The sequence below is a fragment of the Trichophyton rubrum genome (genome assembly GCF_000151425.1).
Source record: "Trichophyton rubrum CBS 118892 genomic scaffold supercont2.4, whole genome shotgun sequence".
Classification (NCBI taxonomy): domain Eukaryota; kingdom Fungi; phylum Ascomycota; class Eurotiomycetes; order Onygenales; family Arthrodermataceae; genus Trichophyton; species Trichophyton rubrum.
In genome coordinates this window covers 1838773-1862656 of record NW_003456425.1, presented here as the reverse complement: position 1 = coordinate 1862656, position 23884 = coordinate 1838773, and the positions used below count along the sequence as shown (strand labels likewise).

The window sequence follows — 23884 nt, the reverse complement described above, 5'->3', positions numbered from 1 at the left end:
CTGCTGTACGACCTCGGGTAAGATGCTAAGGAGAGAAAAGTCTGGGGGAAAAGGGGGTTCACGCTGTTTGTAGATCTATAGAAACCGGATTGCCCGTAGGATTATCCCAAAGTCTAGTACAGAGGAGTGTATGTATGTGCATGAATTAGTATTATACAGAGGCGGCAGTGCGAGCCACAGCGGTGTCTGTTGCTGCCGCTTCTTCTTCTTCGGCAGCGGCTGTCTGGCGAAGCAGACGCAAGACATCAGATACAAGATAGAGACTGCCGGCAATGACGATGGGGTTGTCGGCGGCGGTGAGGTGTGCCCACTGCAGCGCCTTGGAGATGTCGTGTCCAAACTGAGTGGTTGTGCCACGGCTGCTGCTGCTGCTGCTGCTGCTGATAGACCTGGCCGTTGCGAGCAGTTCGGCGGTGGGCACGCTCCTGACCCAGGGCATGCCGTCCACAGGGCCGAACTGAACGGCTGCCACGTTGTCCCCCGGCCTGAGCAAGCTGCCAAACAGCTCTGGTAGGTCTTTACCCTGAGACGCGGCGATCACCCAGGTGATGTTTGCCTCCGGGCGGCGCAGGGTATGGTCCACGTAGGAGGCCAGCACTTTGGCCGACTGCGGGTTGTGCGCACCGTCCAGCAGCACAGGAGAGTCGCGGCGAGGGATGAGGGGCCACAGATCGACGAGCTGCAGCCTGCCGGCGCGCGGGTTGAGAGGAAGAAACGGGAGCAGATCGGTGGGCTTCAGGTTTGCCCGCAGCCGCGGCAGAGCATGTTCCAAGGCAGCAACCGCGCACGAAATGTTCGACCGTTGGTGTGGCTGGGCCGCCAGGTCGTGGAATCTCTGCCGGAGCTGCGGGTAGGCAGACAGGATGCTGTCCGGCCCGACAAAGGTGGCCGTCGTGTTGGCCCTGCTCGCGTGGTGCCTGATCACGCTCTTGACCTGCTCCTCGTTGGTCCCGTCAACGACACACGGCACCCCGGGCTTCATGATCCCGGCCTTCTCAGCGGCAATCTCAGCCAGCGTGCTGCCCAGGATGGCCTGGTGGTCGAGCCCGATGTTGGCTATCACCGAGACGAGCACGCTCTCGCTCGTCAGTATGTTCGTAGAGTCCAACCGGCCACCCATCCCGACCTCGACAACGCCCACGTCGACGTCTTCCTGCCGAAAGATCTCAAAGGCCGTCGCCGTCAGCAGCTCGAACTCCGTGGCGCCGACTCCCAGGCTGGCGTCCCGCCGCTTGACCTGCTCCTCGACATGGCGGAAGACCGACTCCTGCACCGCGCGCTCGTTGATGGTGATGCAGTCCCAGCGGTCGACCAGGTGCGGCGAGGTGAACGAGCCGCAGCGAAGCCCGCCGGCCGTCAGCAGCGCCGACAGGTAGCCAGCTATCGATCCTTTGCCGTTGGTGCCGGCGACGTGGATGGCCTTCCAGGCGAGCGAGCTGGCCGGCACCAGGCGGGATATGCGGGCAAGGCCAAGGTCAATCATTCAGCCAATGCCCATGCTAGGACCTGTTTCTCGCTCTTCTTGTGCGTATCGTCAGTCGCCAGTCGTCTCTCGTCGCCCAGATCGGTCGTCAAACAGCTAATCCCGAGTGTTTCTTCTGTCTTTTCCGTCTTTTCTGTCTCTTCGTGTCTTTTTTTTTTTTTTTTTTTTTTTTTTGGCGCTTTCGAAGTCGTTTTTTTTGATGTTTTTCTTCTTCTTCCCTTTTTGGATGAGGCTCTTGGTCACGTGAAGTGTTATTCGACTTCAACTTTCAACTTCAAGAAAAAAGCGACGTCGAAGAAGAAGAAGAAGAAGAAGAAAAGCAGAAGACGAAGCGCAAGATAGAGACGATCGTCTTGCAGTCTTGCAGTTGTTTTCAGTTGTTTGCAGTTTGCAGCTGTCTTGCCCTCGACGGTCTCTGCGCCTCCGCAGCGTTTCAGGGTCTCGCTCGCCCACCCCGGCCAGGCGGCCGCATCGTCCATTTATTCTTCAGCTTCGGCTGCATATACGGAGTTTGATATAGAACTGCTCCAAGTGTTCCTCTGCTGCTGCTGCTGCTGGGCTCCGTGTTTTGCCTTCGACTAGTCTCGCGTGGCTATTATTGGCTGTGGCTGAGATTCTTCGTTGTCTCGCGCGTTTCATCCTCGTAATCGGTCGATCGACAAAACCACCGCCAGTTCAGCTTCACTCGCCGCCAGCCTCGACCCTCGACCCGGCCTCAGTCATAATTCACCTTGTCTGCTGCCCTGCATCTCGAGATTCACCTTCGTTTTCTCCTGTTCTGCCTCTGTTATCCCCTCCCATAATCGTAATACTCCCTGTTGCTGTGCAATCATGGGTATCCCGTAAGTTTGTTTACCGCAGCCATCGAGCACCAACATAACAGTCCACCACCACCCCAGAACCGCGTCTAGATATACTAACATCGGACCGACAGGCTTGACTACACTCCTCCTGCATCTCGCGCGCGTCCTAGTGCCGGGTCGGGTGTCCGCGTCTCTGCAGAGGCTGGTTCTAAACCGCCAACCGACCCAACTGCACCTGCTCGCTCCTCCATTCGACGCAGCCCGCACCCGCAGTCCAGCAGAAGACTCAGCAGATTGCAAACTGGTCGCCGCACTACCGCAGTCCGCGACCTGAGAAACCGACATCTGATCTTCGATCCTGTCGCCCGGACTATCGACCGAGATCGCAGCAGTGACCGGGAGCTGCCACTCCCTCGCATCGCCAGAAACCCGGTGGTAGACCATACCACGGGCAGTCTAGACAGTGCGGAGGTGCCGGCAGGCCTCAGTCATCGTGAGATAGGCCGTCGGCTACTACGCGATAGCGTCAACTATGCCTCTCCCGGCCGACGCATGAGGATCCCGAGGGACCTGCATGGCCAGGACATACTCCCTCTGGCGGCCCCCAACTCTCTTCGAAACCGCCCGTCATATTCTCCCCGTTTTGCACCTGCCCATCCCGAAGACGCCAGTCTTACTAACATCGCAGAGGCCGAGGATTCCTCTACCACGGAGGGAACCATGGATGCCAGTATGCCTCTTCTGCGTCGCGTGGGACACCGCTCTGTAGCCACCGCACGGAACTCACCTTCAGCCATACCTGCTCCCCCTTTCTCCCAGGCCGAATCTGTCGTGTCTGCGGACGACGAAGTGCCCGATGTATCAGACACTTGGGCTAGACTGCTCAATACCATCCCTCTGGACAACAATCTCCCTAGCGCAGACTCCTCTTTCACCTCCGCCACTGCGTCTGCCTCCGCTTCTGGCTCTGGTGGTTCGCGGTCGTCTACCGCAGCACCTACCACTCTCACTCCCAGTTCGTCTTTTGGCTCCTCTGTCTCTGCACGAATGCATATAATGTTTGACCCGTTACCTTCCTTCCCTGCAAACTGCGACTACATCTCTGCCTCCGAGAACTCGGACACAGAGGCAGAAGACCACGACCTAGAACGGCATCGGGCCTACAGGCGGCGAAGTCAGCCCCGAAGTCAATCTCAGTCTCAATCGCAGACGCCAACGCAGACACAGAACCCTGCACAACCCCAGTCCGAGAGCAACACGCCCACTGATAGTTCTGCACCCACTGCTTCTTCCTTCACACTCGAGAATGAAGCAGCGGGCCTACAACTACTCCATGACACCCTCAACCTTCTAAGCAGACGGGATGACATCCCCGACGAATGGTGGGCGACCGCCGGCCTGACACGCATCATTAATCGCGAACTGAACCGTGAATTAAGTCGTGATCAAAACGCCGAGTGACCGCGTATTCTCTCTTCTTGTTGGAAGAGCTGGCCTCTTCGACTTGTTACCGTGACTTTGACGCATTATGACTCTTTCCTCTTCTTAGATATGACGGCCATATATATATTACTGTGTAGCCATATCTTATTGTTTTTTTTTTTTTTTTTTTTTTTTTTTCTACAACAAAATGGCGCCTTATTTTTACGTTGGTTTCAGGGAGGCGAGGTCAGAATTATTGTCAGTTTACTCTTTACAGCCGCGTCTCTACGTTAATATCAGTCACATCGAACCCACGACCTGCCCATGGATACTGCCTAATGGATAAAGAATGGACGGGAAGAAGGCACGGAGTTTTGTCCGTCCCGCGGCGCTGGTTAAGCTTAAATCCTGCTTTCTATGAAGCTCCACTTCCGCATATATATTAAAACTCGCACGAACAGCAACACCACGACCAAGTTTAAGACGGTTATTGATTAGATAGGCCTTATCAGGCCCCTGTCTTGTATGTAATTATCTCCGGCGTACTTTATACACTATCCAGATCGTACGCATCTTGGGTCGTTCCCTCTACAGAGTCGAGTAAGCGCCTGCTCTGCACTTTTCATAGTACAACATAGCTTCCAGCCTCAACAAATACTCCGTTGTCTCCAAAGACAAAGACGGATATATCCAATAGTTATTATTTTGAAAGGTGAGAGCAGAGGCAACCAATTGTTTCTCTATGTAGACTCGATCTTCCAAGGGGATTCTGCTCAGATAGGAGCCAAGTTGACCCAAGGCAGGGAACATGGTTAACTCCCGGACATCCTGGAGCGGTTCTCTGCCTCTGCGGCCTCACAAAGACATCCCTATCTTGATCTATTCTCACCTTGTCTGTCTTGATCTTGTCTTGAAATTTGTTCTTGATAGACGGTGGACTGACTCCAGCCTGGACAAGCAGCTGCTTACGTAACCACATCGCGCAGCCAGCAGGGAGAATATTACTACTACTACTACTACTACTACTACTACTACTACTACTACTGCTGCTGCTACTACTACTGCTGCTGCTGCTGCTATTATTATTCTGGCCGACAGAGTGCTCCGAACGAGTGTATATCTCTACGTAACCAGCATGGACGATCAGGTCGAGCGTCTGGCCCAGAAAGTATGGGGTATGCGACCTGCTCTCATCGCCTATATCAATCGACCGGCAGGGTGGTGCTTTTAACTCACACACGGATTCTTCATGTAGGGGCATTCCAGTCGACGGAGCCGACAGCGCGCTACATGGTGGGCATCAGCGGCATCCCCGGCTCGGGCAAGACCTCGCTGGCAACAGCTGTCATCCACCGGCTCAACGCCATGAGCCCGTCTCCCGTGGCTGCCTGCATCGCCATGGACGGCTACCACCTCACACGAGCCCAGCTGTCAGCCATGCCCGACCCAGTGCTCGCCTTTGCCCGCCGCGGGGCAGCGTTCACCTTCGATCCCACCAACCTGATAGCGCTGATCAACTCGCTCCGCAACCCGCTCACCACGAGCTCTCCGACGCTCTACGCGCCCAGCTTCGACCACGCCGTCAAGGACCCCGTCGAGAACGACATCCCCATCCCGCCGTCGGCGCGGGTACTGCTGTTTGAGGGCAACTACCTAGCGCTCGACAAGAAGCCGTGGAGCGATGCGGCCGCACTGCTGGACGAGCTGTGGTTCGTGGAGGTGGACTTTGAGGTGGCCAGGCAGAGGCTGGTCAAGCGACATGTTCGTGCCGGCATTGCAAAGGACGAGGAAGAGGCCGACAAGAGGGCGCGAGAGAACGACCTGGTCAACGGGCGAGAGATTGTAGACAACCGTCTACCCGTGGCGGAGATCATAACCAGCAGGGAGGATGCGCGGTGGAAGACCCCTTAGCTAGTCGTAGTCGGTCGGGTAGTACAACGCATGTGCCTTTAGCCCACTTCTCCCTCTTCCACGACGTCTAGACACACACTCACACACGCCCTTGGAGATGCCCCTTTGCTGCCGGAGCCAACCAGCGCCAGCGCCCTGCCCGGCGACGGGTAAATGTTCCATGGTCCAGCTCCAGCCCCGGTGGCGAGAGGGCCGGCCGGCAAGGGTAACGTGTTTGAGATGCCCTGGGGCGGCTTGGCAGGGCCGTCTTTTTCTTCTTCCTTGTCCGGCCTTGCTTGCTCTCCTTTCACCGTCGTCACCAACTTCGCTCGCTCGCTCGTTACTCTCAGAAGCCCTGTCTACCACGCTCATTATTACACACCGTCTGTCGCTTCCATCTCACGCTCGACGCACCCGCTGTCCCCCTCCCTTTTTTTTTTTTTTCGCCGTCTCCTGACTCCGATCAACCGCCGTCATGTTGGCCAAATCCGCCCTTGTTTTCTTCTTCCTCGCTCTCTGCGGCGTTGTCGCGGCCTTGCCTCCTGCATGTCTCCTCGAGGTAGTCAGGTATGTAGTTTCTCTGCCCAGTGTGTATGGGTTAGGTGGTCGAGATGCTGGGCTAACAGGTCGTTCAATAGCGCCGAGGGACATCCCGCCGACTTCGACTCCCTCTGCGGTTCTCGCAGCGACAACACCCAGAAGGAGATTGTCAACAAATGCGGGAAGGACACCAAGGAAGCCCTGAGTTCCTACAAGCAGTCTTGTGGTGAGGCCGGATACAAGATCAGTATGTGCATTCCCCGACATCATACCACAACGCTGCCCTTGCGGTCTTCAACAGTGTCCGAAGAGAACTAACACGAAAAAAAAAATTCTCCAGCTCTCATTCATGCGAACACTACTTCTTCCTCCTCGCCATCTCAGACTTCCTCCGGCTCTGGCTCCATGACCAGCTCCGGGGCTTCTCCTACCTCCGGCTCTGGCTCCCACCCCAGCTCCGGCTCCCACCCCAGCTCTGGCTCTGGCTCCAAGCCCAGCTCCGGCATGGGATCGTCTCCCACCAGCACCTCGCCCCCTTACACCGAGTCCAACGTCGGCTCCCTCCAGAAGGCCGACTCGGTGTTCATTGCTCTTGTTTTTGCCATTGTCGGAGCCCTTGCCATGTAGAGCGCTCTCGTTCAGTCTGCTGCCCAGCCATTACTTCTTGCATCGCATCTTGTATCTTGCCCTTTCCGCATTGCTTCCACTATCCACTATGCAGCGGCACCAAATACATAGTGTACAGTAGCAAATTAGAAGCATCGTGACGTGCGCCATGTGCGTTGCTGTATATTCTTTTCCCCTTTTCTTTTATCCTCTCAAATCTATATATGTCGTCATAAAACAGGCCTCCAAAAACCATCTAAAATAACGTCAATCATTAATAATTAATAATAATATAAATATAAATAATATAAATAATAATAATTTGAAAAAAAAAAAAAAAAAAAAAAAAGCGCGTCTGATATCATCACGTGATCACGCCCTCTTACCCTTAAGGTTCCATTTTTCTGCCTCTCCTCACCGCGTCCCAAAAGAAGAAAGACGCGTCGCTTTCTATAAATTGGAAATTTCTCGCGCCGCGAAAGTTGAAATCGCGAACTCTTCTTCGACTGCAAACTCCAGCAACGCCAGCGAAGAGGAAGTAGAAGAAGAAGACTAGCATCACCAGCCTCAACAGCCGTCCTGTCCGTCCCTGCTCATCGTCTGCTGGCTCAGAAAAGGCAGTCCCTGCACCGAAGGAGCAAGCATCGTCGTTCTGTTCCCCCGCCGCCGGCATCAACCCTAGAGCACTGCCTGCAAGATGTTCGTCTACAAGAGAGGTACGTCTCCCGAGACCCTTGCAAGGCCGTGTTTGGTCGTATTTGGCTGCCGATGAGTGCTAACATGGTACTAGACGGCCGCAAGGAGCGTGTGCAGTTCGATAAGATCACTGCTCGCGTCTCGAGACTGTGCTATGGCCTTGACCCCGAACATGTTGATGCCGCTGCCATCACACAGAGAGTCATCTCCGGTGTTTACCAGGGGGTTACCACAGTCGAGCTCGACAACCTGGTATGTCTCTTTCTCTTCCCGTCCCATATATATACTACACCGAAGTTGTGGCAAAGTAACTGACGAGAGTCTCACAGGCCGCCGAAACTGCTGCATACATGACCGTGACCCATCCAGACTATGCCATTCTTGCTGCAAGAATAGCAGTGTCGAACCTCCACAAACAAACCAAGAAGCAATTCTCGTCCGTTATAGATGACCTCTATCACTACGTTAACCCTAAGAACGGCCGGCCAGCTCCCATGATATCCGAGAAGACTCGGGAGATCGTCATGAAACATGCTGAAGAACTCAACTCGGCTATTGTGTACGACCGTGACTTTAACTACCAGTATTTCGGCTTCAAGACGCTTGAAAGGTCATACCTGCTACGAACCAACGGCAAGGTTGCTGAACGGCCACAGCATATGATAATGCGAGTTGCCGTCGGTATCCACGGTGAGGACGTTGAGAAAGTAATTGAAACATACAATCTCATGTCCCAGAAATACTTCACCCATGCCTCTCCCACTCTCTTCAATGCCGGAACCCCGCAGCCGCAAATGGCTTCCTGCTTCCTCATTGACATGAAGGAGGACAGTATCGAAGGTATCTACGACACACTGAAGACCTGTGCTTTGATTTCAAAGACTGCTGGAGGAATCGGTCTTAACGTCCACCGTATCCGTGCCACCGGATCCTACATTGCTGGAACCAACGGCTCCTCCAACGGAATCGTCCCCATGCTTCGTGTGTTCAACAACACTGCCAGATATGTCGACCAGGGTGGCAACAAGCGTCCAGGTGCCTTTGCTATCTACCTGGAGCCATGGCACGCTGATATCTTTGAGTTCCTTGACCTCCGCAAGAACCATGGAAAGGAAGAAGTCCGTGCCCGTGATCTATTCTTGGCCTTGTGGACTCCTGATTTGTTCATGAAGCGAGTTGAAAAGAATGGCGATTGGACCCTATTCTGCCCTAATGAGGCTCCTGGATTGGCTGATGTCTACGGAGAAGAGTTCGAGGCATTGTACGAAAAGTTAGTATTCACTCTGCATCTCAGAGCTACTCAATACAGCTCCACTAACCCCCATTTCTAGATACGAGAAGGAAGGTCGAGGCCGGACAACCATCAAGGCCCAGAAGCTATGGTACGCCATTCTCGAGGCCCAGACGGAGACTGGAAACCCCTTTATGCTTTACAAGGATTCCTGCAACCGAAAGAGCAATCAAAAGAACCTTGGTACTATCCGTAGTTCAAACCTTTGCACTGAAATCGTTGAATACACCGCCCCAGATGAGGTTGCAGTTTGTAACTTGGCTTCTATTGCCCTTCCTACCTTTGTGGATGCTGTTCGCGGTGAATACGATTTTGGCAAACTCCATGAAGTCACTCAGGTCGTTGTCAGAAACTTGAACAGAATCATTGACGGGAACCACTACCCGGTTGAAGAGGCACGACGAAGCAATTTCCGTCATCGCCCCATTGCTGTGGGGGTCCAGGGCCTTGCCGATGCTTTCCTCGCTCTTCGACTGCCCTTCGACTCTCCCGAAGCCAAGCTTTTGAACACCCAAATCTTCGAGACCCTTTACCATGCTGCGTTGACCGCATCGTGTGAACTTGCCAAGGTCGATGGTCCATACTCCTCCTACGAGGGTTCTCCTGTTTCTCAGGGTATCCTTCAATACGATATGTGGAACGTAACGCCGACCGACCTCTGGGACTGGGATGGTCTTAAAGCTGAGATCTCCAAGCACGGTGTCCGTAACAGTTTACTACTTGCGCCCATGCCAACTGCCAGCACCAGTCAGATTCTTGGCTTCAACGAGTGCTTTGAACCTTACACCTCCAACATCTACTCACGCCGTGTACTTGCTGGCGAGTTCCAAGTTGTCAACCCATGGCTTCTCAAAGACCTGGTCGACCTCGGCCTGTGGTCCGACAATATGAAAAACCGTATCATCGCCGACGGTGGTTCCATCCAAAACATCTCTAACATCCCAGCAGACATCAAGGCTCTGTACAAGACCGTGTGGGAAATTTCTCAACGTACTATTGTTCAGATGGCCGCTGATCGAGGCGCCTTCATTGACCAGTCTCAATCCCTCAACATCCACTTGAAAGAGCCTACCATGGGAAAGATCACCAGTATGCACTTCGCTGGCTGGAAGCTCGGTCTCAAGACCGGCATGTACTATCTCCGTACCATGGCTGCGTCTGCTCCAATCCAATTCACAGTAGACCAGGAGCAACTCAAGGTTGTTGACACCAACGTTGCACGCACAAATGCAGCTATGAGGAAACGTGTTGGCGCTGCCAGCCCAGGAGCCTCTTATTCCGCTGTTCCACGTCCCATGTATGATGGAACACAGCAGGCAGTTTCAACTCCTGTATCCAAAAAGACTACACCAGATGAAGAATCTAGACCTACCCCGATGCCAAGCTCTAAGACTGCTACTGAAGACAAGTCAGCAGGGAAGGCGGACGAGACGGAGTCAAAGGAAGGAAAGGGCGATGCCCAGACAGAGGCAGACATTTACTCGCAAAAAGTTCTTGCCTGTAAGTTATCACCAACATTATTTGATAGATTTTCTCAGCATTGAAACTAACTATTTTCTAGGCAGCATTGAGAACAAAGAAGAGTGTGTGATGTGCAGTGGCTAGGCGTCCAACTAAACGCTACAACTCCTCTACAAGGTTGTTATGCTACGTGCTATACATACTCTCCATTCCTTAACCAATCTCTCCATTTCCATTCCCCCCTTTGCATGGTCTCTCACTTTCATGTTGCCTACGAGTCAGATGGATAAGTTAATGTCAAATATAATGTTTTTCTTTTTCTTTCTCTCTAACATATTTATATCTCGATTGGATTATATTCCTTGCATATCTCGGTTCTTGTTCTTTGTGACTGTCATAAGTTTATTTACATAGTATCTAGAATGTCCAGCTTGCCAGTTATTATGATATTAACTAAAAGAGGCTATCAAAGCAACGTGGTGGTCATACCGCACACCATGCTACCTAGACTTAGGTATGGACACGCATGGTATATACATAGACGATAGAAGCAAAACACCTGACTATAAACTCCCCAATGACCAGCTTATACAAAAAGAAGGATGCAGGGTATATACATATATCAATGCCAGAAAATAAAAGGGGGATCCGACTGCTGTGGTAAGAAAAAGAAACTCGTGAAATGGCAAGTATGCAAAAATGCGCCGCGCTAAATGCCGATTGCGATCATCTGATATCCTTATACACCTCACCTGCACGGTAATAGTAATAATCCGAGCTTTGTCGTGCATTTACCTTGTCCAACTCGAGCGAAGGAGAGGACGGACCCGGCGGCCATCTCCTCTCGGATTTGGAGTTCCTGTCCCATCTGCCCGACGACCGGCTCGGTTCGCAGGATGCCCTGTCCGAAGTTGGAGATCTTAAAGATGCATGCCACAATGACAAGCTATGCATTAGACCACCACTGCGGTAATGGCCCTTTGCACGTTTTGGTGCTTGCGTAGGCGAAGTCGACATGTACGCTGAGGAACGATCCTGCGACTTCTGAACTACCCGTGCGATCGTTTCTTGCGAAGGGAATATTGATTCAGGGACCGCGAATCCCTCTCCACGATCGTTCTGGGTAGGATGGAATGCCACGCTAGTGCCCCTTGCCCGATGGTTTTTCAAGGTGGGGTCGGTATGTCTCTTTGCCGGGGCGAAGGTGTTCAGATATATCGGGAAGATCAAGCAAACGGTGAATAAGATGGTAGGAACAATGAAGGAAAACTGGACTCCTCGGTTGTCGGCGACGGCTCGCTGGACGCAACTGAACACTGCACCGCCGGAGACCGCAGCTGTTAAGAAGGCAGAAGCTGTTTTGGTATGATGACCCATGCCACGGAGAGCGATGGCAAAGGTGAGACCATAGATGCCGCTTCCGAAGAAGTATGTGCCCAAAGCCCCGATCATGGCAAGTCGTCCGTGTACGGTGACAGCCGCTATAGCACATCCAATGAGGCCGAGATAAAGTATCGAAAGAATAACGCGTGGTTTCGCAATTAATTGTAGAGCAACAGTTGCAAACCGCCCAATGGCGAAGAGCGCAAAGCCAAGTGCCTGTGACTCAAACGGTGTGACATTCCTGAAAGAGAGAGAAAAAAAAGCGAATATGTTAGAATGTAGCCATAGCAGTATAAATTATGTCCAGGAGACTTACTTGATCCTGGTCCGTCTCGCAAGCTTCCTGAAGTGTACATTGATGCCCTCTGAACCGCCGACGAAGAGGAACTGGGCAAAAACGGCCAACCCCAGAGTAACCCAGACGACACGAATATCATAAATCTTGGCAGAGTTGGCCATTTGGCGCTGGCGTGCGAGGTCTGCGAGCTGATTATCATTGGCTTCGGGCAGAGAGAGATAATGCATCGCTATGGCTAAGATGATATGAAGGAGAGCCATGGCAAAGTAAGCCCACTTCATCTGTACAAGGTCATGGGCGTCGATCGTTCTTAGAGAAAATGCCTTCTTGGCCAATATGGAAGATATCACACTGCCGATTGACTGGAAGCCGAGGGCGAAGTTAAGGCGCATTTCAGCATATTCCTGCGGTCCACACAGCGCGAGGAAGGGATGAGAAGTTGTCTGGACAATAGCCATGCCAGCACCGGTGACAACGTTTGAAAAGACGTATGTTTCAAAGGATGTAAGCACTGCAGAAGTCCACGAAATTAAAATGCCACAGGCATATAGACACAGTCCAACAATAAAGGTGAGTTTGAAGGAAGTCTTCTTTAGTAGATAACCAGCTACTGCCGGTCCGATGAGGTAGCCAGCAAAGTATGCAGCATGTAGGCCGATGGCTTTAGCATAGCTTGCCTTTGCTTCAATTAAAAAGCGAAAATTGACAGTATTGAGCAGGCCGTACCCGAACCCCCAGAGAAAGAGTAAGAAGATTATCGCCGTCAAAAAGGGCAGTGCCTCCTTGTTGGTCAGTTCCAGCATGCTTTTTGTCCTCTTCGGCTTGACAGCGCCTCTGTCATGGAAGCTGTCTTGGCTTAGATGGTGGGAATGACATCTCTTAGCCCTAGATCCTGTGTAACTAGCCTGGACATCCACATCACTGTATCCTGAATCAGGACTACAAGACCGCCTATTTTCATCGAAGACGAGAGATGGAGAAGTCACGGAGTCCCGTCGGTCGAATGGCCGCCTCATAGGCGCTTTCTCCTTAATGTCTCTGCGCGATGCAAACTGGCGGGATTTCCCAGAGAATTTGGCAAACAATCGGCTGGCCAACTGTTTCAACATGGGGACACAGGTACAGATGATACCAACATTTGTCTCAACAGCTGACCACATGAATGATTCCGATGCATGCCCTGCAAGTTATCAAATGTGACATACATTGTTAGTTGTCTCGGACCATCGGAAAGGAAGAAGAGATGCAGATGTTGTAGGACCTACAGGGAAACTCATTCTCGTCTACGCCGTCCCACTCAACAGCCTCCTTGGCCTGGACCTGGGCGATGTGTGCATGCTGGAGCATTGCAGTGCGTATGAGGGTAATGGTGGTGAATATGGCGCCGGCAGTGAACATGAGCGCTACAGCGGTCCTGTGGCTGAAAGGCACCGCCATCTGCGAAAGGACGGGCAGAGGTAGTACAAGGATAGCAAAGTCTGTCACGACGTTAAGGGGAACAGATGCTAGATTGAGGTCAACGAAGTTGGTGCACACCGATTCATTCGCAGCCGGGTAAGTGTACGCCGAGCGGATGGGCCTGCATCGGAAGACGTTGAGAAGCAGCAGAGCCAGGCCGGCGGCGTTGACCACGAAGAGAGCTGCATAGGTAGCCCACCGAAAGGCGCGGGTTTTGGGTATGCTCTCGACGTAGTACAGCAAAACCGACGTCTTGATCAACATCAAAGTGGGATTCTTTTATAATTTAAAAAGGCAGAAGACCCAGGTTAGCGGCTGAGGAGGCTGAGAATCCCGGGATGCCGGGACATGGTAATTAATATAAATGAGGCAGAGAGATAGCACATACATAGAGAACCGAGAATGCATATAACCCCTTCTTCAGCAACGGCCGCAGTTCCGGCGGGATGAAGTCTATCTTGATGCCAAACCCTTTGTAGGTCCCATAGAGAATGGAAAATGACAGGCCAAATGCAGATATCTGGGCGTGTTAGTTAGCAAATGCAGATTTCAAGGACGAGATACCACCCGACTTACCCATGCCAGCACAATCAAATAATCACGAATCTTCACGGCCTGCCGCAGATACAGTCGAGAAGCCAATCGAAGCGCAACCGAGCAAGCGGACAGCACCACCACGACCAGTGTCACGGTGAACGTGGCCACCCCGTGGCCGTGGTCCGACTCATGATCTAGTTCCAGGGACATTCTCTGCTCACCGTAGCAGCCTCACTATCGATCCCATCCATGCATCAATACCAGCGAAGAATGAAGGAAATAGAATTGAAGGGACTGAGAGAGAGAGAGAGACAGAGAGAGAGAGAGAAAGAAAAGAAGAGAAGAGGAGAAGGATTAGAGAAGGACGAAAGGGAAGAAAAGAAGGTTGCGAGATGGGAAAACGAGGCCGGCGGAGAAGAAGGAGATATTAACGAACTAGTCGAATAAGAATAACAATATGGGGAGACGAGATCGAGGGTCAAAGCAGGCGAATCTGACTCGAGGCCCCGTATAATAGACACAACTCACATGCGTGGGCGCGCATCCGCCGTCTATCAAACTCCCCTGGAAGAAGCAAAATGCCTCCTCCTAAACAAAGAGCGTCGGCGGCTTTCCACCCGGTAAGCAGCAACGTAGGACAAGAAGACCACAAGCGGCAGACCAGACGAAGGATCTGAGGCTCGTCAAGCGTCCGTTGTTCAAGAGGGAATGAAAGAAGATGCCATGGACGGATTATCACCCCATGATATTATCGCCTTCCCTCGCACCAGCGGCGCAAACCCCGTATCGATTCCCTCACGTCTCCTCATCATGAGATGCAGCACCACCGGCCGGGCAGCCACCCAGCGTCCATTCCAGTCCTCGGCCCCCAGCTAGTCTGTTGCCCAGACACGTTAGTTCTGTAGGTAGTGCGAGGGCGCGATGGAGACACCCGGTGGAGAGAGAGGCCTCTGAAGGGGAAAAGAACAGGGCCCAAGCCCAAAAGCAACCATGGTTCGCCCGCGGCCGTCCAGTCGAATTTGGCGAAGAGGCGATCTCATCGAGTGTTTCTGCAGGTCGATCCCATCTCCTCTCCTCTCTCCTTAGGCCCGGCGCAGTTCGTTGATTTCAGCCTCGATCCGTTTCGTGATACGTGGCGCTCGTTCCCACCCAAAAGACGTCCCATTTTCCACCACTTTTTTCGCTGGCCTGCCTTTCCTTGATTCGCGCGGTTCGTCCGCTCACCCGCCCGCCCCCCGTCCCTTGTCTTGCTGCTGGGAGGAGAGAGGAGATCACGATCGGGGGACTGTCTCGCCCGGCGAGCGGTATCTACCTGTTTTTAGTCAGTGAAACGGGCTGATCCGCGGGGGGAGAAGAGCAGTGCTAGGGCTGGGAACTGACAAGGCGGTCGACAGACAGCTTCGGCGAACAGCAGGAGAGAGAGAGCTAACTAACCGACTAGCTCGCTCGAGAAACAAGGAGGAAAAAAGAAAGAAAGAAGAAGGCCAACCCGGCCGAAAATATAAGAGTGATGTGCAGGATATCGTGCTCGATCCGTACCTGAAGCCGAAGCCTTAACCTGGGGCTTGATGGAAAGTGATGTCTGATGGGATGTCGAGCAAGAAGTTAACCTGGAGCTATGTCAGTATGTATTATTATTTGCTGCATGCAAGCCATGGACGCCGTTGTCAGGGAGTAGGGGTGCTCTGGATGCGATAGGTAATAATCCTCCGAGACAGCGAGTCTCTGACAACGATATTCATAGATCTATCCCTGTCTTGGGCTGCTCGTGTAATGCTACAGCTGGTGCCGGCAGTTGTTGTTGTTGTTGTTGATATCATGTTTACACACGGGAAACTCCTTAACTACTCAATAGCCCGTTGGTGAAACTGGCGGTCAAATTACAGAGCAAAGGCAGCATGAACGAGTGGCGATGATAGGATGACGGTAAGACACAGGAAAGTAGGAGCAAGTTCTATTCCACACGAACGAAGGTAACAGGGAGCAACAGACGGAATGGATCAGCTGGATGACTTGACTCGGCAAAGGGAAGAAGACAATTGGGAAAAAAAAAAATGAAGAAAAGTCATAAAGTAGATTTCGTGTTTGTCGTAATCCATTCTATCTGGGTTCCATAAACAGGAACAGAAAACATTTTGTGCAAAGAGGGGGAAAAAAGGTCGAAGTGGTCAATGTAAATCATGCAGCATTGCTGCAATCGGCTGGACGAAAGGTAAAAAGTCGTAGACAGGATGGTATAGAAGTGAAAAAAAGAGGGCCTGCGAATGTCCTTGAGATAAGAGACAAACCAGGAACGAAAAGAAGCGAATGATGAAGTATCTCCAAGCCAGAATTCCCCGATAACCCCATCCCGTCCCATGAGAAACAGCGCAAAAAGAAAAAGAATGCTATGCTATCCCCATAACTTTCTCCCATGAAAAAAGGCGAAGACAAAAGAATTTGAAGACGTCTGGTTTCATGGGGAGAGAGCAAACAAACTGCTAGATGTACAAGAAACTGCAAAAGGCAAGCACATACACTATATCAGCCCCTACGACGGATAGGATATAGCCTAGATGAAGTGCCATTCGACGCCGTGGATACGGCCATCAGCCTCGACACCGCTGTTTGAAGAGTTAGTCGAATGTCACGTAAGAACGAACTCGAAAAAGTGGGAATAACTTACAACTTGTAGAAGAGGAAGCGGGTCATATCGATGTTGTTTCCGGTACAGCCAGCACACTTGTCCTTGACAGTAGCAGTAGCGGTCTTGCCCTTGTAGGAGATCTGGACCTGCTTTCCACAGTAGGGGTTGTTGTTGCTGAGAGGACCCATGAGATCTATGGGGAGAGCAATGGCATCCTCGCCGTTGGTGTCAATGTTGGTACCGCAAGAACCGAGACCACCGTCGTAGAAGGTGATTTCACCGGTGCAGGGAGAGCCGGCAGCACATGGGCCGGTGTAGGTGCTGCCTCCGCCGCCAATTGGTGGGATGTTGACGACTGGTGGCTTGGTAGCTGGAGGAGGAGGTGGTGGTGGAGTGGTGGAGGTCGTTGGCTCCGGAGCAGGAGCAGACGTGGTGGTTGGTGGCGGTGGTGGAGGAGCGGGGACGGAGGAGGACGAAGGCTCAGCAGGGGCACTGTAAGAGCTGCTGGGAGAGGATGCTGGAGGCGAAGGAACTGGCGTGTACGAGGGCTGCTGTGGAGCGTCGGTTGGGACAGTCGGGGCAGCTGGCGTGGTGTAGGCTGGCGGGACAGTGTAATCAGGTCCTGGAGTGCCGTGGACAGTCGCGGTCTTGGTGATGGTCTTGACAACGACCTCGGTGGTAGTGTGCCAGACGGTGGGTTTCGGCTGGACCGGAAGAGCGCTTGCAAGAGTAGCGCCGAGAGCCGTGGCGACAGTGAGGGCCTTGAGGAACTGGGGAGCCATTTCGACGGCGGTTCTTTTTATAGATCTGATATGTATGTGATATTTCTCGTTCGACGAGGGACAGACAGCCAAAGAGTGAGCTGCAACGGATGGTTTGTATGTTCAGAAAGACGGTTGAGAATCGGACCAAGCGATTCCAAATAAATGAACACAATGCACCAGGCAAAGAGTTGAGAGGGCGAGAGAGTGAGTAGAGACGGACGAGAGTCAAGGACACCAAAAGGAATGCTGTGTCGCAAGAATCAAGCTGCTCTGGAAAAGAGAGAGAGAATGGCTTGGTACGAGAGAATGTTGGTAATGAACAAGAGAGGGAGCGAAGGAGAGAGAGAAGGAAGAAAGAAGAGAGACGGACGAGGAGTGGGAGAGGGCAGGGTAGATAAAGGGTTTGGAAGGCTAATATGCAGCCCTTGAGCAACGACGCTTCCCACGGCGCCAACAAAGCATCGAGGCAGAGCAAAGGAGCCATACGGCGACGCTTACTGGCCACAGCCCCTGGAAGTGTGCCTGATGTCCTCCGTACGAGAAGAGCCTTTTTTTTTTTTTCGCTTTTTGACCCCTGAGCCTAGCCCGCTTCCTGACTAGCCGCCACCATCCAAGAGACGCGGCTGACATGGCGCCCTCTGCCTGATGCTGAATAAGAATTAATGATACGGGGCGCTGCCTCAAGCCGTCCTCCTGTCTCTCCTGTTGGTCTACTCCGTAATTGTCCTGCAATTGTCCTGCACAGAGGAAATTTCCCGCATTCCGTTTACAGTGCTTACAGAGGGCCGGCTGGCGGTGTGTGTAGGTTGGTGCGACTGCTGAGCAAGAGACAGAGTCAGCGGAGGGAGAAAAGATCCTGCAAAGGGATTTTTTTTTTGGACGTCTGAAACCCGGATCGACCGCGTATCACTTTACGTTCCTGCGCCGTCATCCACTCAGCATCCGCGCTGTCAGCCACTCATCTCGCGAGGACCACCAATGATATCACGAAAGCCCGCCTCCACTGCGAGGTCCCTCGACTTCGCTGTGGGTTTGCATTTTCTTATCGTGGAGTCCCTGTTTTGGAGGCTATTTTCGTGCTTTTTCGTGGAGGATAAGAGACCGTTCTGGCTCCCGCTGGCTGTCCCTCTGGCTTCTGTTGGCGCTGGTTCGTGGCGATAGGAGTTCAGAATCAGAGGGCTGAGAGTCCGAGAAGATCATGAACCAGGAAGAGGACAGGGGCTTCAACCAGGAATCTCAGGGTATCTCGAAGCCCAACAACATCTAGGCATCCGGGCGTCTCGACAGCCCTCTATATGCGCTGGCTGGCAGCCTCGGCGTGACCGCTTCCATTTGGTTTGCGATCTTCCCTCGCTGCCACGTTCCAGAAGCTCAGAGGTGCATCCCGAATGCGCCAGCTGGCTCTTCTCTCTCGCCTGTCCGTCTCTTGTCGTCATCCTGCTGCTGCGTCTCGCCGACGTTGTGAAGCTGAGAGAAGAAGAAAAGTTGAAGTCGAAGTCGAAGTTGAGCCCCCGGCTGCCGCCCCTCACCGCCCTGCCCCTTTCGGCATCTTTAACTACATCTCTTCAACTTCAACTTCATCTTCATCTTCAGCTACTAAGTACAACAATCATCACAACCGCAACGACAGCAGCATCGGCGTCGGCGTCAGCGTCAGCGTCAGCATCGCCATGGCTGTCAAGACCCAGCGCTCATGGGTCTGACAGCCGTCAATCATGGAGTCCATCCCGCCCTTGCTCCACTCCCAGAGAAATCCACGCAAACCCATGTCCAAGGCTGAGCCGGCTGGTCTCTTCCAAGGTGCTGGCCCTCGCCATCCAGCGCGTAATTTTTACGCTTTCGTATCTCGGAGCGAGCGCAGACTGCGACTGCCGGTATATATACGGTCATGATGATACTTACTTTTATTACAGCCCATCAAGTCTTCCCATGCACGCTCGTTTATCTCATGCATGGTTACGGAGAGCACCAGTTGTGGGATTCCAACACGCGCCCTATTAAGAAAAATGCCCTGCAAGTCTCCGCCAAACGAGAGAGAAAAGAAGAAAACTTGGGCTCAAAAATAGAACATGTCACCAATTGTCACTTGAACATCATACGCTAAAGAAACAGGAAAGAAAATAAACATTAAAAAAAAAAAGCAATGGAAATAAGATTTGGTGCCTCGATGGAAAAAATGGAATGTCGTACATGTGCAATCTTGGGTGTGTTGCGCTCGGGCAAGGAAAATATGACATTTTGAGTCCCACGCCATGATATGTCCATTCGGTGCATACAAGAAAAATCAAGGTATCTGCCATGTCAAATACCCAGCCCGAGACGAAGGAACCACAGTGTAAGAACGGAAAATGATCAGGATAATGGCACCAGAACGCCAACAAAAACCGCCGAAAGTTTTCAGAAAAAGAAGAGTAGCAGGAAGGAAGGCCTCTTTCTTTTGTTCAGAACCAATCACCATGGTCTCGCATGGCTTCAGATACCTTGATGAAACCTGCAATGTTGCTTCCTGCCACAAGAGACGGCAGTTTGTCATCCTCTACCTCCGTGTACTCATTCGCCGTCCTCAGTCCAGTCTCAAAGCATTCCTTCATGATAGCCTGCAACTTCCCGTCCACTTCCTCTGCACTCCACGTCAGTCTCTGGGAGTTTTGAGCCATCTCCAACCCACTGACTGCAACTCCTCCCGCATTTGCTGCTTTTCCAGGCGCGTACCACACTGCGCCCTGGTCACGCTTATGTTCATTTCTGTGCGCCTCGAAGAGTTCAATGGCGTCCAACGTGCAGCCCATGTTGGAACCTTCGGCGACAAAGCGTGCGCCGTTAGCCACAAGTACTTTGGCCTCTTCACCTGAGACTTCGTTCTGAGTTGCACATGGAAGCACAACATCCACTTTGCCAACGTGAACCCATGGTCTTGCACCCTCGATATATTCACACCTGCTGGCGAAGGCTTTATGGCTCGCAATGCCGGATAGCGGCTTCCTCTCATCCTTGAGTGCCATGATCAAGCGGATCTCCTCGGGGGTTATGGAGGAGTCCTTGCCGCCCCGGACAATGAAGCTGCCCTTGCTGTCACTGAGAGATACGACAATGCCGCCAAACTCGATCACCTTGAGAGCGGCATATTGAGCCACGTTCCCTGATCCAGATATAGCTACCCGCTTGCCTGCGAAGCTCTCCAAGCCATTCGTGGCGTGCTTGATCATGTGTTGGACATACTATACAGCAGCATTGCCTTGTTAGCAACCATGCGTCATCGCACAAAATCATCTAGGTCAGGAGACTCACATAGACAAGGCCGTAGCCCGTTGCCTCGGGTCGGATCAAACTTCCACCCCAGCTGTTTCCCTTTCCGGTCAGCACTCCTTCCCAGATATGCCTCTGCCTTTTGTAAGCGCCAAAGAGGAACCCGATCTCTCGACTACCAACTCCGATGTCACCAGCCGGCACATCGACATCCGCGCCAATATGCTTGCTTAGCTCCATCATGAATGCGCTGCAGAACTTCCGAATCTCGTTGTCAGATTTCCCCTTTGGATCGAAATCGGCGCCTCCTTTACCACCACCCATGTTCACTACCATACAGCTATTAGATTAGCCCGGCCACTCTCGATAGCTGTTAGAAACAATATCATTGAAGAGGATACGTACGGCCTGTGAGAGCATTCTTGAAGATCTGCTCAAAGCCCAGGAACTTCAAGATGGACAAGTTAACTGCACCAGCCAATGTTAGCTTATTATTCTTCCCAGGTAAGAACAAGGTGGGATGGCGTCTCACCTGTTGGATGGAATCGCAGACCACCCTTGTACGGACCCAGGGCTGAGTTGAACTGCACCCGGTAGCCCCGGTTGACCTGCAGCTATAGCACCAGCTTGTCAGCACCTTCATCTACCTTACGCATATGAATTGGAATCAGCCTACTTCGCCCTTGTCATCCTCCCATGTGACACGGAACTGGATTATTCGCTCCGGGATGGAGGCAACGAGCAGTGCCTTCCGGTATTCCGGGTGTTTCTGGAAGATGCTCGAGTTCTCAAGTGTCCAAGCGAGCTCTATATATGTCACCTTGTTAGGGTCCTGGCTTCAACTATTTCTCACCGAGATCGACTCAAGGTACGTCATCGTATCAGTACTAACCTTTATAGGCCTGCTCGAACTCCGGCTCCATGGGCAAGTTGGACATGTTTATTCCTTATCAAGATAACCTCTCTACCTCTGTTTATGTTAACGCTGAACAGGAAACCCTGTGATCCCTAAGTGGGTGTGGTTGTCGATGTGTCGGTAGCTATGAGCTTGATAAAGATAACAAGGATTCAAGAGGCCAGCAGCCGGAGAATTTGAGACGGAGCAAAGAACAAGATAGGAGCAGGTAGGAAGAAAATATGAGGATGACGATGAAGGACGAGGGAAAGGTTAATAGCTTAATAAACCCAGCCCGACTCATGAGCTTGGATGGAGGCTCAAGACAATTTCCCGGTTCAGCCAACATTGTAGAGATAACTAGAGATAACAGTCGGGATCTCCCATCCCCAGAAACGCCAATTCGCAAAAACGGTGCCGCAACACCTCTGCCGATAGCCAATTATTCACTCTCCGCTTCTCCATTATCTATCTCAATTATTCACTCTCTACGCTTGCACGCTATCAACGGAATATCTTGCACCGCGAATCCCACGCAAGCCAAGGTCGGAGATTAACGCTTGCCCCCAAACCTTCTATTCGCTCAGAGATTCGGTCACCCAAGCCGTCTGCGCTGTTCATGCGAGATAGTGCCAAAAGGAGATAAAGGAGCGGCCCTATGGAGTCTGCCGAGCCGAGCAGCCAGCATATGAAAGTCGACCGCCATTTAGGGAGAAGAAGAGATAAGGGACAGCCGACGACAGATACCTATCCGATAACGGAGATAGCGAATACGGTCCTCTTTCTTCTCTTATCTAGGTGTCACTCTGGCTACCTAAGTTAATGTTAATATGGAGTATAGTTAGTCGGCTAGCTAGCCGGCCGGCTTGCTTATCTTTCGGCTGGCTGGATGGGATCGTCCATCAATAGATAGCTCACGAACCCTCAGCGCTCTCCGTGCCTGCTACTGTATATGCCTCACATAATATGGATATATATGCGCATATACCTGCCGCCGGTTCACCGGCGCCTCCATTGTTTACAAGTTGACCAACAGGCAGATGGCTATTCGGTAGACGCCTCCCGCTAGTTGCGTTGGTAACTTAGCGGCGCCCTTTGTGCTCCGAGAAGCGACGTTTAATGAGTTAATATTGATTGGCTAACCAGACAATTCCCCAGGTTCTATGATAGGGAATAATCATCTAGCATTAGAGCTCTGTTCCTAGAAGCAAGAACCCACATGTAACCATGGCAGATAGGCAATATCGACTCATTCACTCATATCAAATAGCTGTGATGGACAATAAGGCTGTAATAACGACTGCAGCTTTTGGCGCTAGAGTTCGGCCGGGCTGATAACTAACTATCCAGCCTAGTAAAAGGACGGGAGCTTGAATGTTACGGCTGAGATACCCCCTTATCGCCCAATTCATTAATGCATTACTGGGGCCGTCTAGCACGGTCATGTATGCTTGTATACACCGGCTGAAAAAGTGCCTTTCTTTGAATACTGTGCATGGACTTGGGCAGGATCCAATAGATCTCCTTACCTATATATTAGTAGGGTTCGTGTCTATTGAAGAGAAAAGAATGTGATATCGCAAGTCTTTGTTGAGTAGAAATCGGCAAGTTAAAGCGCATTTTTGCTCCCCCCAAGGGCTACATTCTACAAGTTGGTCAATAAAGGGCGAAGGAAATGCCTCGTGGTGTAATGGTAGATGATTGGCCATTGTCTCTCCTCGACCGAAACATGCAGCTAGCAGTCGGGATGTCTGCATGAAAAAGAAGCTATATCCAATAATCTGGCCATGGACATCAATATCTCAACTGTCAATCCTGAAATACACACGTCAGCATAAGCGGATGTATATTTTTTTACCTTCAATGCTTTCAATGGTAAGATATATACTCCAAAATGATTCCATATTTCAAGAGATAATGGTGAGTATGGTGATACTCAAGGTTAATGCAAATGTCGACGACACACTCTGCAGGAGATGCAGTGTGAAGGCAAACATCAAAGGCGGTCTATAACTAGAGTTCATCCATCTTGAAATAAACTGACCAGAGCTGCGAGTGTTTTGGCCAGATATACACCGCAACTTCTAGCTTTAATCTGGTATTGTTGAGCTGTCACTGCGTCAAACCTTTCAATAGCAGAAGCTACAGTGATGACCAGGGTATTGACCAAACAGCGTATTTGCTCGTTTTACTCTAGGTGATGACCAACACATAGCTCATGCCACTCAATAGAAGTGAAAAGAGATTGCCACGTCTTCAAAACGTGCCGAGGATGTTATGGCCTTATTGGAAACATGTGCCTAGCACCACTCCGGTGGGTAAAGGGAAGGAGGGATCGATCATATTGGAAGCGCAGAATCCGGCGGATGAGTGCCACGTTAATTGAGTCCAGGATGAACGGCCATGGAGCAGAGAATAATAACGTAGCAGGTCAATACCAGAAAGTGGCAACAGGACGCGCATACAGACTCCCTCGAGAACACAA

At 51.8% G+C, this 23884-nt stretch overlaps 8 protein-coding genes across 18 annotated transcripts; 4 read left to right on the top strand and 4 right to left on the bottom strand.

Annotated features, from left to right (window-relative positions):
• Positions 1-151: 151 nt before the first annotated feature.
• Positions 152-1629, bottom strand: TERG_04590 (uncharacterized protein; the record flags this gene model as incomplete). The annotated part of the gene is made up of 1 exon (XM_003235488.2): positions 152-1629. Exon 1 carries the CDS (start codon positions 1481-1483, stop codon positions 152-154), a length of 1332 nt encoding a protein of 443 aa, XP_003235536.1. The 5' UTR covers positions 1484-1629.
• A 685-nt stretch (positions 1630-2314) lies between these two features.
• Positions 2315-3747, top strand: TERG_04589 (uncharacterized protein; the record flags this gene model as incomplete). Its single annotated transcript, XM_003235487.1, has 2 exons — positions 2315-2325; positions 2418-3747. 2 exons carry the CDS (start codon positions 2315-2317, stop codon positions 3745-3747), a joined length of 1341 nt encoding a protein of 446 aa, XP_003235535.1.
• Positions 3748-4843: 1096 nt separating this feature from the next.
• TERG_04588 (uncharacterized protein) lies at positions 4844-5758 on the top strand (the record flags this gene model as incomplete). Its single annotated transcript, XM_003235486.2, has 2 exons — positions 4844-4883; positions 4964-5758. 2 exons carry the CDS (start codon positions 4844-4846, stop codon positions 5617-5619), a joined length of 696 nt encoding a protein of 231 aa, XP_003235534.1. The 3' UTR covers positions 5620-5758.
• Positions 5759-5865: 107 nt separating this feature from the next.
• TERG_04587 (uncharacterized protein) lies at positions 5866-7065 on the top strand. Of its 2 annotated transcripts, XM_003235485.2 has the most exons (3): positions 5866-6165; positions 6237-6385; positions 6479-7065. In XM_003235485.2, the coding sequence occupies exons 1-3, from the start codon at positions 6074-6076 to the stop codon at positions 6763-6765; spliced, it is 528 nt and encodes a 175-aa protein (XP_003235533.1). In that variant the 5' UTR covers positions 5866-6073; the 3' UTR covers positions 6766-7065. The 2 variants fall into 2 exon arrangements, with proteins under 2 accessions (XP_003235533.1, XP_047604259.1); XM_047748282.1 differs by having other exon boundaries at positions 5866-6385.
• Positions 7066-7512: 447 nt separating this feature from the next.
• Positions 7513-10336, top strand: TERG_04586 (ribonucleoside-diphosphate reductase large chain; the record flags this gene model as incomplete). 4 transcript variants are annotated; one of them, XM_003235484.2, is made up of 4 exons in its annotated part: positions 7513-7692; positions 7770-8710; positions 8772-10231; positions 10293-10336. In XM_003235484.2, 4 exons carry the CDS (start codon positions 7513-7515, stop codon positions 10334-10336), a joined length of 2625 nt encoding a protein of 874 aa, XP_003235532.2. The 4 variants fall into 4 exon arrangements, with proteins under 4 accessions (XP_003235532.2, XP_047604258.1, XP_047606328.1 ...); XM_047748281.1 differs by lacking the exon at positions 10293-10336 and having other exon boundaries at positions 8772-10275; XM_047749815.1 differs by lacking the exon at positions 7513-7692 and having other exon boundaries at positions 7791-8710.
• A 582-nt stretch (positions 10337-10918) lies between these two features.
• TERG_08820 (uncharacterized protein) lies at positions 10919-13033 on the bottom strand (the record flags this gene model as incomplete). 2 transcript variants are annotated; one of them, XM_003235483.2, is made up of 2 exons in its annotated part: positions 10919-11816; positions 11892-13033. In XM_003235483.2, 2 exons carry the CDS (start codon positions 13031-13033, stop codon positions 10919-10921), a joined length of 2040 nt encoding a protein of 679 aa, XP_003235531.2. The 2 variants fall into 2 exon arrangements, with proteins under 2 accessions (XP_003235531.2, XP_047606326.1); XM_047750610.1 differs by lacking the exon at positions 10919-11816 and having other exon boundaries at positions 11888-13033.
• A 2217-nt stretch (positions 13034-15250) lies between these two features.
• Positions 15251-17813, bottom strand: TERG_04582 (uncharacterized protein). The gene is made up of 2 exons (XM_003235481.2): positions 16534-17813; positions 15251-16471 (listed from the first exon to the last, which is right to left on the bottom strand). Exons 1-2 carry the CDS (start codon positions 17274-17276, stop codon positions 16420-16422), a joined length of 795 nt encoding a protein of 264 aa, XP_003235529.1. The 5' UTR covers positions 17277-17813; the 3' UTR covers positions 15251-16419.
• Positions 17814-19064: 1251 nt separating this feature from the next.
• On the bottom strand, positions 19065-21984 carry TERG_04580 (NADP-specific glutamate dehydrogenase). 6 transcript variants are annotated; one of them, XM_003235479.2, is made up of 6 exons: positions 21397-21554; positions 21181-21311; positions 21037-21118; positions 20910-20972; positions 20547-20833; positions 19065-20476 (listed from the first exon to the last, which is right to left on the bottom strand). In XM_003235479.2, the coding sequence occupies exons 1-6, from the start codon at positions 21440-21442 to the stop codon at positions 19700-19702; spliced, it is 1386 nt and encodes a 461-aa protein (XP_003235527.1). In that variant the 5' UTR covers positions 21443-21554; the 3' UTR covers positions 19065-19699. The 6 variants fall into 6 exon arrangements, with proteins under 6 accessions (XP_003235527.1, XP_047606322.1, XP_047606324.1 ...); XM_047749810.1 differs by having other exon boundaries at positions 20910-21118; positions 21181-21984; XM_047749812.1 differs by having other exon boundaries at positions 20547-20972; positions 21181-21984.
• Between the last annotated feature and the right edge of the window lie 1900 nt (positions 21985-23884).